This window comes from Scomber scombrus, chromosome 5 (assembly GCF_963691925.1).
Source record: "Scomber scombrus chromosome 5, fScoSco1.1, whole genome shotgun sequence".
NCBI classification, from domain to species: Eukaryota; Metazoa; Chordata; class Actinopteri; order Scombriformes; family Scombridae; genus Scomber; species Scomber scombrus.
Window position 1 is genome coordinate 25,764,144 of NC_084974.1, and position 13,285 is coordinate 25,777,428.

At 39.5% G+C, this 13,285-nt stretch overlaps 2 protein-coding genes across 4 annotated transcripts in view; one reads left to right on the forward strand and one right to left on the reverse strand.

Moving 5' to 3' along the window:
* slc19a3a (solute carrier family 19 member 3a) lies at positions 1-5,749 on the forward strand. Its single transcript, XM_062418840.1, has 7 exons — positions 1-147; positions 2,968-3,200; positions 3,320-3,800; positions 4,616-4,694; positions 4,950-5,142; positions 5,257-5,398; positions 5,486-5,749. The coding sequence occupies exons 1-7, from the start codon at positions 1-3 to the stop codon at positions 5,630-5,632; spliced, it is 1,422 nt and encodes a 473-aa protein (XP_062274824.1). The 3' UTR covers positions 5,633-5,749.
* Positions 5,746-13,285, reverse strand: part of agfg1a (ArfGAP with FG repeats 1a) — a 23,293-nt gene continuing 15,753 nt past the window's right edge. For 2 of the 3 annotated variants that reach the window (XM_062418838.1, XM_062418836.1), the window contains 6 exons: positions 11,522-11,696; positions 11,000-11,079; positions 10,351-10,452; positions 7,404-7,556; positions 6,909-7,003; positions 5,746-6,646 (listed from right to left, as the gene is read on the reverse strand). In XM_062418838.1, the coding sequence (XP_062274822.1) occupies positions 6,590-6,646; positions 6,909-7,003; positions 7,404-7,556; positions 10,351-10,452; positions 11,000-11,079; positions 11,522-11,696 (662 nt within the window). In that variant the 3' untranslated portion in view covers positions 5,746-6,589. Of the gene's footprint in view, positions 6,647-6,908; positions 7,004-7,403; positions 7,557-10,350; positions 10,453-10,999; positions 11,080-11,521; positions 11,697-12,174; positions 12,391-13,285 lie in introns of all 3 variants that reach the window. The other variant, XM_062418839.1, reaches the window with a different exon arrangement.

Genomic DNA, 13,285 nt, shown 5'->3' on the forward strand with positions numbered 1-13,285 from the left:
ATGGAGGCAGTAAGGAGGTGGAGGTCAGACTGGAGGTATCCTACCACTCTGTTGTGCATATATGGATTCTTCAGCACAGTTAAACCCCTGGAGCCCTTCCTCATCCCATACCTGACAGGACCAGACAAGAATTTCACAATAGAACAGGTACAAAAGCAAAAATGAATTACTTTATTTTAGCAACTGCTTCTTATTAAACCGAATTGTATGGTTAATATCTTGCACTTTTTATTCTCCTGTTTTTTAAATGCATTTAAATGCATTTTTATATTGGCATGTATTGCTTTTATATCCTTTCTTGATGCCTTTTATGTTTTATGTAAAGCACTTTGAATTCCCTTGTTGTTGAAAGGTGCTGTGCAAATAAACTTGCCATGGATGGTTTAACCCTTACTGTTCAGGATCAAATTTGACCAATTTTGACATTTGAGACCTGTAAAAACAAAATGTTTGTGCACTTAATATACAATTTTATAAATGCAAATGTAAAGTTTGACCTGTGTTTATTAAACAGATTCAGAGATCACCATTCAAACATGTTGTTGTATTCATCATATTCTAGAAAATGTTCTCTGGACCATAAAATGGTAATTGTGAATGTCTTTTTTAGCCCATAGAAGGATTAATCAAACATTTATTAATGACTGACGGGGAATTCATGAATGTGAGTTGGTGTAGAGACTAATTATAAGTCAGAATATGAACAGTATGTAAGGGTTAAAGTACATCATGGATCATATAAGTCTAATGCAGGAAGTAAAAAGAGCAATCATGGCAAAGTAGGTATTTCTGTTTATGTTGTAAGTTGTGTGGTGTTAACCCCAAAACTTAAAATGCCTAATGAATTTGCTTTATTGTATAAAATGTTAAATCATAACACAATAACCAAGCCAATAAATCACAGCAAAGATTAAACACAGTCTTTATTACATGAGTTGTAAAAATCCAATCTCGATGATAAAACTTAATTCATAATGATATATTGATCAATTTGTCTTTAGTTACAGGATATGTACCACAGTCCTTTAAGGTAACTGTAATTAAACCAAGTCTTAAAAAGAAGATACTCTTGATTCAGAGGTTCTAGCCAACTATAGACCTATATCTAACCTCCCCTTTCTCTTTAAGATCCTTGAGAAAGCAGTCGCCAATCAGCTGTGTAACGTTCTACATAGTAACAGCTTATTTGAGGATTTTCAGTCCGGATTTAGAGCTCATCATAGCACAGAGACCGCACTAGTAAAACTTACAAATGACCTTTTAACTTCATCAGACAATGGACTTCACTCTGTCCTCGTCCTGTTAGATCTTAGTGCTACCTTCGACACTATTGATCATCAAGACTTGAACATTTAATTGGTATTGAAATGGTTTAAATCGTATTTATCTGATAGATTTCAGTTTGTAAATGTTAATGATAATTTCTCCATGCAAACAAAAGTTAGACACAGTGTTCCTCAGGGTTCAGTGCTTGGACCAATACTATTCTCCTTATATATGCTTCCTTTAGGAAACATTATTCGGAAACATTCAATACATTTTCATTGTTATGCAGACGATACTCAATTATATCTATCAATAAAGCCAATTAAAAACAACCAGTTAACCAAACTACAAACATGCCTTAAGGACATAAAGGCCTGGATGACCTGCAACTTCCTGTTATTAAACTCAGAAAAAACTGAAGTTATTGTGCTTGGCCCTAAACACCTTAGAAACACATTATCTAATGATATAACTCTGGATGGCATTACTTTGGCCTCCAGCACCACTGTAAGGAACCTAGGAGTTATATTTGATCAGGATTTGTCCTTTAATTCCCACATAAAACAAATTTCAAGGACTGCCTTTTTTCATCTGGGTAATATTGCAAAAATCAGACACATCCTGTCTCAAAATAATGCTGAAAAACTAATCCATGCATCCGTTACTTCTAGGCTGGATTATTGTAATTCATTATTATCAGGCTGTCCTAACAAGTGTCTAAAGACTCTCCAGCTGGTCCAGGATGCAGCTGCATGCGTTCTGACAAAAACTAGAAAGAGAGATCATATTACTCCCATTTTGGCTTCATGCATTGGCTTCCTGTAAAATCTAGAATATAATTCAAAACCCTTCTCCTCACTTTCAAAGCTCTTAATGGTCAGGCTCCATCATATCTTAAAGAGCTTATAGTACCTTATGTACCTACCAGAACACTGCACTCCCAGCATGCAGGCCTACTTGTGGTTCCTACTGTAGTATCTCTAAAAGTAGAATGGGAGGCAGAGCCTTCAGTTATCAGGCTCCTCCCCTATGGAACCATCTCCCAGATTCGGTCCGGGGGGCAGACAGCCTCTCTACGTGTAAGTGTAGGCTTAAAATGTTCCTTTTTGATAAAGCTTATAATTAGGACCAGCTCCTAGTTTATGCTGCTATAGGCTTAGACTGCCGGGGGACTCCCATGATGCACTGAGCTCCTCTGTCCTCCTCTTTCTCTCTCTACCCATCCATCTATATCCATTAACATTCATGTGCTACTAATGCATTCAATAACCTAAACTTATTCCCCGGAGTTGTCTGTGCTTTCTCGTCTCACAGGTAATCTGGGCCTGTAGACGTCCGGATGACAGATTCCAGTCCCGGACCTACTAGCTTCAATGTTGATTTTCAATGTGCTTCTCTTTCCTATTCTTCCTCTCTCTCCTCTCTACCCCAACCGGTTAAGGCAGATGGCCGCCCACTTTGAGCCTGGTTCTGCCTGAGGTTTCTTCCTGTTAAAAGGGAGTTTTTTCTTGCAACTGTCGCCAAGTGCTTGCTAATGTGGGAATGTTGGGTCTCTTTAAAATGAAACCTGAAGAGTACGGTTTAGACCTGCTCTATATGTAAAGTGCCTTGAGAGGACTTTGTTGTGATTTGGCGCTATACAAATAAAGATTGATTGATCAATTGATACGATATGATGATAAAACTTGATTTATTTGCCAGGTTAATCAGATTGTTCCGGTGTGGACGTACTCCTACCTATGTGTGCTGGTCCCGGTGTTCTTGCTGACTGACTGGCTGCGATACAAGCCTGTGGTGGTCATCCAGTGTGTCTCCCTCTTCATCACCACAGCAATGATACTCTGGACAAAGGGTGTACCCGCCATGCAGGCCATGGAGTTCTTCTATGGGGTTGTGACGGCCAGTGACGTGGCCTATTTCTCCTACATCTACAGGTCATGTAGCTTAAAGGGAAAAAGCAAGGCACCACTACTTAGAGGTGTCAGGGGTTTGAATTCTGAATTATGCATGGTACAGACATGACATTTTGAATATGTTATTTATGTTATTACAGTGTGATAGATCTGAAGATGTACCGGAAGGCCACTTCCTACTGCCGCAGTGTCCAGCTCTTGGGGTACACAGTGGGCTCTGTGCTGGGCCAGCTGCTCGTCAGCTTCAACCTTCTGTCCTACAATAACATCCTGATATTTACTCTGGTTCTCACCGCCATCGCACTCCTTGTTTCCTGCCTCCTACCAATGCCACAGCAGAGCATGTTCTTTCACCGCAGTCATACTGGAAAGACAGCAGTAACAGAGGGGACAGAGAGGCATGCAGATGAGACTGTAATAGAAGAAGATGAAAAGGGTGATGCAGGAAATGGACATGAAGAAAAAAGACCAAAGGCTGTTGGTGCAGAGAGCTGCAGCCGAGTTCTCCTCCAGCTGTGGAGGGACTTTCTTCAGTGCTATTCCTCCAGACAGCTGCTGTACTGGTCCGTGTGGTGGGCAATGGCCACCTGTGGCTATAACCAGACCGTCAACTATGTGCAGGTCAGTCATGAAGGCAAAATGAACAAAAAAAGACAAAAACAAAAAAACCCGACATATTTTAGGATTTTTAGAAAATACTCTACTTTGAATTATAATTGGTGTCTAATATAGTTTTTCAGCAAAAGATTATCATAGAAAAAAATTCCTCCTCAGCAGATGAATGTCCATGTGCCTTCTAGTGTGAAACTATGCACGTCATGCTGGACAGTGAAACTCAAATATCCAACAGAGGGAGCAATAAGCAAGACACATTTCTGAGTGGAGGGGGACTTTAATTGTTTGGGCTGATTTCTGAGTTATTCTGTCCCACAGAAATTACACCTTTATCATAGAGGGCACGCCTTTTTCACAGCAGACAATTTAACTTGTCATTGCAGCAAAAGCACAGGTAGAACTGATAAAATTAATAATGGCTCAGTTTCACTCAAGCATACAGGTCAAACCATGTAGGAGGACTATACCAGGACAATGAATTTACAATAACTAAATTGGAATCATCCACTTTTGATATTATTAATTGCACCTATTCTTTCACATTTATCAGAGTATCGGCTGTTATAAAGGTCTATTCTCATTAGTACACAGTCCAGTGACGTTACATAATAACCAGCTCACCTACGTTCAACCTTAGCAGAAGTGTAATCTGCTTGTATAATTCAAAGCAACTGTGTTGGTGTGCAGGACCTTCAAGTGTACACAACTACAGTTTGTATGTATTTACAGTATAAAGTTATCAGTTTCTCCTGAAGCCATAATTAAGCCTGTGTTTGTGATTAGTACCTCTAAGCCTTCAATAAATGCAATATTTCCTGCAGGTGCTGTGGGAGCATGTGCAGCCTTCTCAGAACTTCAGCATTTACAATGGTGGAGTGGAGGCAGCATCCAGCCTGTTGAGTAAGAAGGATCAGATAAACGTTTCCAGGGCTGAACGCACAAAGTCCTGATTGCGTAAAACGTCTTTGAAATATATTTTCCAAAGAGATCATTTCTGTACTGGGCTTCTATAGAAATGGAACCTATTGTTGTTGTGGACACGTCATACAATATAACTGTTACACTGTATAAAAATATACAAATACATTTAATATACACAAAACACTATCTAAATGCTTATGCAGCACAATTGTCCAAAATATTTGTGTTTTTTAGGTGCAGCAACAGCCTATGGTATAGGCTTCACTGAGGTGAAATGGGAACTGTGGGGAGAGCTGGCACTGGGTGCTTTCTCTGGACTTGGGGCAGCAGCACTCTTCCTCATGACCTTTGTGGGCAACATCTGGGTCTGCTACCTTGGTTACATTGTTTTCAAGTGTCTGTACATGCTGCTGATAACAATAGCCATGTATGTGTATTGTGTTCATATAAAATGAGTTATGTTTTACCCCATAATTCACAATTGGAAAAAGAAGAGTTATGTTTGTATATGCAAATTAACAAAAAACAATACTTTCCTTAGGTACCAAATTGCAGCTGATCTTTCGATGGAAAGATATGCACTAGTGTTTGGAGCAAACAACTTTGGAGCACTGACTCTACAGACGATCCTCACCTTTGTCGTGGTGGACAGTGGTGGACTGGGTCTATCCATCATTCCTCAGGTAGGTCATCTGATCATAAGGTTAGCAGATGTTTTTGGATGTCCAATCACCACTGTTACAAACTCAAAATTGTTTGTTCTTTTGCAGTTCACCATATACGCCAGTTACTTCTCAGTCATTGCTGTTCTTTTTTCACTGCGGGGACTGTTTACCGTTTGGGGAGCTCAAGGAAGTAACAAAGAGTCAAACCCTCCAGAGAATAATGAATCAGGTTCTGACGAACACAGATTCTGAATAAAATGGTTCCTGCTGTGTCCACATGCCAATTAAAAGAAGAAAGGCTTCAAATTAGTGACTGCAACACCATGAATATGAATCTTTCTTCTTTTTTTTTTATAAAACCCCCCTCCCCGCAAATATACAAGATTTGCATACATCAGTATAAATGAATGGTTTGGTCATTTCTTCTTACTTAAAATTCATTTTAATATATATACTGTATATATTTACACATTAAATTAAAATTCTCTTAATACCCAATGTAAGTGGTTTTCAGTTCATCAGTCATTCCTGTTACCCACATGGTTGTGGATGAAGTTCAGAAGCATTGTGACTCAGGCCCCTGTTAGAAGGGTGGAGGATGGCAGAATAAGGAGTCCCCTGCCTGTCCTTGATGCAGCATTCACATATTCTTTCATCTTTTGCCAACAAAGCATGCATTCTTGTCTTTAGTGAGAACAGTTTACCTAAAATTATCCTGCACAAATAAACAGTTTGGTTCTTGACACATACAGTAACTGGCAGTACCCATTAGCTTTTCCAAGCAATAGTTCTGACTTAACAAATCTTGTGTGTTAGATACAAATACTGATATGCACAAAGAGCTAATGTCATAAAAGAAAAATATGTACAGAATTGCAGCATTATGAATGAAATATACTGTTTGCAATAACTTAAGTTTTCAGCCAGTTTGATTATACATTGTGGCTCAGTAGAGGCCAGGCCAGTTCACAGGTTAAATAGAGAAGAGGGGATCAACCTCTCCCTCTGCACACACCATCACTTTGTTTTGTTGCCATAGACTGTGTCAGCATGAATGTCTGTCATATTGTTCCATTTGTGACAAACTGCGATAGAAAATACAAATCCTTACAAACATTGTGTTTTTAAAGCTACTTGTGAAACAAAACAGTGCAATAGGTGCAAGCACGCAAGTTGTTGACCCTGTAGTAGAGCTGATTGGATGGATCGCTATAAGAAAGGGTTTGTTGAGCCCCCCGCTGGATACTGTGCAGGTGGAGCTGCACCCTGGAAGGATACACAAAAAACAGTCAGAAAACATATTTACTATTGAGAGGAGGGTCAATTAAAACCCACAATCTATTAATGTAAAATAATTCAACCAATGGTAACAATGGAAATTATTCAGTGTCTTCGTCATCTGTGCTGTAAAGCCTCACACAGATTAGCACCCAACAAGAAGCACAAGGTGACTATCAACAATTATATTTCTTGGCTCACTAGACCCCATTTCATCTGTGTAAAACGTACTACAGGAAATAATACTAACCAGGAAAGGGTTGCTGGAGACCATAGGTCCAGCCATCGCCTGTCCAAAAGGAGTCACAACAGCCTTTGCCTGGCCAAAGGCTGAAAATCCTCCACCTAAAAGACATGTACACTGACATTTAAATTCCCACTCAACAAATTAATCATAGCAAGAACAACCCAAACAGGGTATTTCACTCATGTCAAAGTAAATAAACCAAAATAATCCTAGACTAAAATATTCTGACTCAACAGTGACGCATTTTGGATATTTGGAGTTTCTTTCAGTTATTCACAGAGAGCAACAATATGACTACTCAGCAAGAAGCACATGCAAGCTTGAATTTCATTATAGTAAGTTATCACTGCAGATACACACACACACACACACACACACACACACACACACACACACACACACACACACACACACACACACACACACACACACACACACACACACACACACACACACACACACACACACACACACACACACACACACACACACACACACCGTTGGGTTGCTGGGGATATGCTGGTGGCTGAGGGAAGGGAGGCTGGCCAGGAAAGGGTTGCTGGAAGGTTCCACTAAAACTGGTGGGAAGGTTGTAGGCGGCAGCATTCCCAAATCCAGCTGGCATACTCATGGAGCCTGTGCCAAATGTGGCTGCAACACAGTAGGAGAGCAGCTGATTAAAGTTCGATTAAAATCTACAGGCATATGACAAAATTACATGCATACAAACAAAAAACAGGATCTGGGACACAGCAGCAGCAAACATTAACAGAAAACTAACACAGATTTGTTAGGAGGTGATATGAGTGAGAAAATAATCAAATCAGAAAAGTTGACAAGAAAAATATTGATACAAAAAATAGGAATATAAATATAACAACAACACCATGCACAAGGTTTGTCATTGTCCTTTCAGCAGGCAAATAACTGCACAGGGGATTCAGTACACCATAGTGTTGCTCTCTATAGCAAAACTGTCCATTCAGCTTTTTCCTGCTGAGAATCTCAGTGTATGTCCATGCAAATTTAGATTAAGGTTGTCTGCAGACAAGCCTTAGAAAAAGGGAGGGGTTGTCTGAACAAAAGTCCAACATGAGGCTACAACATTTGCAGTAGTTGTACCAGTGTCTGACCCCTGATGAGCACAACATTCCCACAGTGCAACAAGTGGAATCAAACTGCAGTCAAGACAGTAAGCTGGGAATTGAGCAATCCAATATCCAGTTCAAATGCTACATCCAATGTCTGATCAACAAATATTGGACATGTACTGTATGTTAACTGCTACTGGTTAACTGCTCTAAGAGATCTTGTGCTTCTTTCCAACTATTGTAAATGAAAAATGTTGGGGAAGCCATTATCATTGAATCCACAAGAACCCAGGACTCCAGATACAGATGTGGTAGACAATGGGGTAAGATGAGCACTTTTTTCACAATTTAAACCACAGAATGAAGGTATACTTAATTCCTAAATATACTCATATTTAATTATATTTGGCATTGTTTGACATACTCAACTTAACACACGGTAGGGCTAAGTTTAGCCTAGACTGTGATTAAAACTATTTGCTATCAGAAAGTATTATACAGTAGACTGCCTACAGAAAAAAGTGTATTAAGGTCTGTCTGAATTTCTAGTAGGTTGATTTTCTCGCAATCTTCATGTCATTCTATCCAGTATTCATCTGCCACAGAGTCACTTTCTGACTCCTATAAGATTTTGTTATTTAATCAAGAGAAGAATTGTTTGTGTTGATATATCTTTGGGATTATGATACCTTAATTATGATTATGAAAGCTTGATTTGGACACAGTCAATCAGTATGAGTATGATTACAGTATATAACAAAACTGACTACACCCCATGTCAATATCACTGAAATGTTAATTACAAATCCTTTCCAGTTAATACAATTGTTTAAGTTAATACCAAACAAGATTTAAGCCAATTCATTTGAAGAACAGAATGTTTGACTAGCTAAACTTTAATGTTTAAGAACAAAATGCCAACATCAAGTTTGTTTAAGAACAAACTTTATTTTTTGTCAACAGATTTGATCCTCCTGTGTGTCGATGACTTATTTTGCAAAGCAGCTGGATTCACAAGATCACATCATCATGAAATTGCACTAGAATCCATTAAGTTATGCGTTTGTGTCCAAACCACCGGTGCTTCAGACCAATCAGCGTGCTATGAGGATTTTTGTGTGATCTTGCAAACCCATCTGCCTCCCAAAGTAAGACCCAGTTCATTTAATGACCTGCCAAGTATTTTTTGAAAGTGCCTACCCTTTTACAAAATAATTCCAAGGACGACTTCTCACATGGTTCTGTGTAAAAAACCATCTCGTGTTGTCAGGTCAATGGATGATACCAGTTTAAAACAAATCCGTGGAAAAATGTTCTGCTGTCCTTCACAGATCATTCTTTTCAGCTACTCTTTGCTGGAGGGGTTTGTTGCTTTACCTTCCACTTTAAAATAGTTGTGTTATATCCTGTTACTCAAACTCTCTATGTACTCCTCCATCACTGATCCAGGGAAATGATAACGGGGTTTCCCAAGGAGTGGCTTGCTTTAAACTCATCTTAAACCCATGCTCCCTGTGGTGAAATGTACAGTTATACTTTGTCACACACAGGTTTCTGAATCTTGTGGCTATGGTTACCTCACCAACATTTTCCTGAAAGATTTGCTACAGGAACAGGAAGACACTGCCAGAGCAAGGCACAAGAGAGCAAAAGTGAAGCAGAGAGCAGAAAGGAACCTACCAATGGTGGGAGGGAAACCCTGCCCATGAAGAACCCTCATCAAGCCTGTCCAGCATGGCAAAAGCAATCAGACAGACAACTGAATCTCACTTTCAAAACCTCACTGGGCATCTCGTACGCACATCAGTAAATGGCAACACTAGTCCTGCTACCAATTTCAATAAAGTCTCTTTAGATTATTTTTAAATGGTGAGCATACATTCACTGGCCACTTCATTAGACAAACCTGTGCAATCTAATGCAATCTAATCCAATCCAACAGCTCTGCCATATTTGGTGGTGGTAGTGTACTGTGGGGTGCATTATGCCACCATCACCACCCACTACAGATTAAATTAACAAAATAGAATTATCATGTTCCTGACCATGTCAACAAGAAATGAAAATGCATAAGCTTTGTAAAAGCAGAACTTATGGCAGAGCTGATGTTTTGGATTGGATTGCATTAGATTGCACAGGTGTTCTCGATAAAATGGCTAGTGAGTGTATTTCCAAAATCTTGATAGGAGAATTTTCAGTTACAGTATGATAATGTTGTTACACCTGCACCGTGCCTATTATCTTTGATAAAGGATTTTGATCTGTTATGGTGCTTTCATTAAGTAAGCTGATTTGATGGCATACTGTAAGTGCCAAACATTCACAGACACACAAAAACATACACATGAACAAACCTGCTGCCGCCGCATTTGCTGTTCTGCCATTGCTCTGGAATGGGTTGGTGGGCGCTGCTGCTGGGACAACACCAGCCGCTACAAACGGATTAGTTGACTGAGCTGTTAAGGAGAGGTATTAAGTCAATCAACATGAGCAATTTGTAAGAAACAGATAAATAAACTACACTACATAAACATGAGCATTGATATATGCCGAGCATCCTATTTCAACATGTTGATGTCCACTATCAATGATTTCCCCCACTTCAAATCTCTGGAATGAATACCTCATATTACTGATCAATGATAGCATCCTTTGAATAAACTGATCATGGCTAAATTCCTGCTGAGAAATTAAGAGCTGCATAGGGTCCTAAGCAGGAAGATGACAACGTTTCCAAAACAATGCTGGCATCCACATCTTTCCAAACTATTTAATTATCTTAAGTGCCACAATTACCAGTGGAGCAGGCTGGCTATATAAACTTCCGAGAAGTAGCTAGGCTTGTCATAGAATAGTTGTGACTACTCCACACTCACATTTTGTCATCATATCTGCAAACTACTCCAAAGATATCAACCAACAAAGTCCTCAGTGTTCCACAAGGGTACAGAAGCTGTCAGCTTAATGACAACCATACTCAATGTCAAATTCAGGCTCACTCACCTCCAAAACCTTGAGCCCTGCCAGGATGGGCCTGCTGTCCTTGGGCTGATGACACCCCAGTCTCTGGGCCAAACATACCTCTGCAGTGAAACAAAATCAACAGGCTTATCAGGGAAGCCAGAAAAAACAACGTAGAGACCTATACACAATCCTGTATAAAGGTTAAAGGTAAGTAAGTTTGTGGGTTAAGTTTCTTTGTGAAAATAGCAAGGTATTTGTAACTCTATTCATTCAGATCAACTATCACGCGCCTGTTTCAGAAATCAGGTTTATAGTTTTCCACAAAACATCTTTGAATAACTGGAAAATGTTGCACTAGTAGCCAAATAAATATACTGCATTTTTCATACTAGCATTTCAACAATCTCAACATATTATTCTTGAATAAGATTAACCAATGTATACTAATCAATTACAAAAATACACAATATTTACCAGTTAACCGAGACGTTTTGACCTCCCTATGGCAGTGGACTTACTGTGTGGTGTGTGTATGAGTGTGTATTACGCATAGAGTCTCACACTTGTGAGGTGCTGGTGGTGTTGTAAACACTTGTGGCAGGGGCAGAGGGACTGAAGACTGTATCAAGCTCGGCTAAAGCAGCATAGCGGTCCTGCCCTGATGCCAGGTTCTGAGGCAAACTACCCACTCCTGCTGTCGCTGTGGCTGAGCTCACCCCGCCAGGAGTACCACCTCCTAAAAGAGAAGCACATAACAGCAGAGCTGGGTTCAATCCACCTCAGCACAACCAATCTAGGACTACATTTTCTTCAAATTTCAAAAGAAAGAAGGGAAAGATCCAGAGACAGCTGCCATACTCAACCTATTAAAAATACTGGGGAAAATATGTTCAGTCATTAGGAAATTTTACTCTTGCACCAAAATCCAGTTTGTTATATGAACAAAATAAACAAGTACCAGCCCAGTACAATTCACAGATGCTCGAGTGCTATATGTCTATCCATGTGACACTAAATCTCTCCAATGAATCCAGTATATATTTTTTAAAGTAAAGTGTGCAGTGACGATTCCTCTCCCTGCACTGGGAATAAGACTTAGTGATTTAAATCTTTGCGCATGATTTGATTTTTGTTGTTGTGCCATCTTCTTTTTCAAGTCAACCTCTATCCTTACAACTGAGATCTATCAAACAGGCTAGGCAGGAGAAGTTTACCTTGCTCTGTTGTGGCAGAGCTAAACATGTTATCCAGGTCAGCGAAGGCTGCGTATCTATCGGCATGGACACTAGTACTCTGTACAGCATCTCTGCCAGCTCCTGTGGAGTTACTCTGGGAGGAGGAACTGAAGGATCCAAAGTCAGCACTACACGATTTGGGGAAGTTGTCAAAATTTGCAAAACTGGCATTAGCTAGTCCCCCTGAGGCGCTACCTGCATGAAAGAAAAGAGATTACAGAGTCACAAGGGGGATCTTCAATGTTGGTTCTGGATTGACAGCATAAACAGGGAGGTGAGGGAGAGAAACTGCATGATTGGTAAAGTTGGGGTGTAGTCCGGTTCTATAGGACACTCAACAACACTACAAAACCGTGTCCTCTGCAACTCTGCACTATGCTGGCTCATCATTAGCCAACTAAGCTCTAGGGAGGTCACAAAATTAGCATTGTTTTGTCTTAGAGGCATATGATATGCAGAACAGCACCATTCTTCAGTTCTGAGCTACATCCAAGTACAGCACTGTACTGTGAGTCAATGTTAGAGCGTTACAGACAAAACCAAACAGAATGTATTAACTGTGACATAGGAAACAACTGATAGCTCAATTTAAAAAGGGCTGAATTCTACTATTTATCCTGTTGGCATTAGTGAGCTCTGTAAAGAGTAGACCATCACCTCAACCAGATCTAAGATTGTTACTGAGGAAATAGTTCACCTTTTTTCTGCAAGACTCAAATCCTAAAAGAACTGTTCATAAGTTTATAACAGTGAATTGCTGTTGATTTAGTTTATTTCGCACAATTTGTCTGTGTTTGAAAACCATGCTAATTTAGGCACCTCCCATCCGTTTCAGGTCTCTAAGATTAGATTCAATTCCAGCCTGGGTTTCATATGTTTTTTTATACATATTAAGAACTCTGTTGTAGAAAAGATATATTCTTACATAGCAAAATGTATAAATGAACATTTTGAATTTTGAGACTGTTATTTTATTTAATAATGAAATTGACCTGAAGGGTATGATGCTTTTTTGCTTCCATGTTACATCTAAAAAAAACAAAGGAAATGGTGGGTTGAGAACACAGTATAGTGTGTGCCTGATCTTTTC

Excerpts from the sequence above, each read along its gene's own strand:
- slc19a3a (XM_062418840.1), top strand. The coding sequence starts at position 1 with ATGGAGGCAGTAAGGAGGTGGAGGTCAGACTGGAGGTATCCTACCACT. Across the intron at positions 148-2,967 it reads AGAATTTCACAATAGAACAG|GTTAATCAGATTGTTCCGGT; the intron begins GTACAAAAGCAA and ends TTTATTTGCCAG. Across the intron at positions 5,399-5,485 it reads GTCTATCCATCATTCCTCAG|TTCACCATATACGCCAGTTA; the intron begins GTAGGTCATCTG and ends GTTCTTTTGCAG.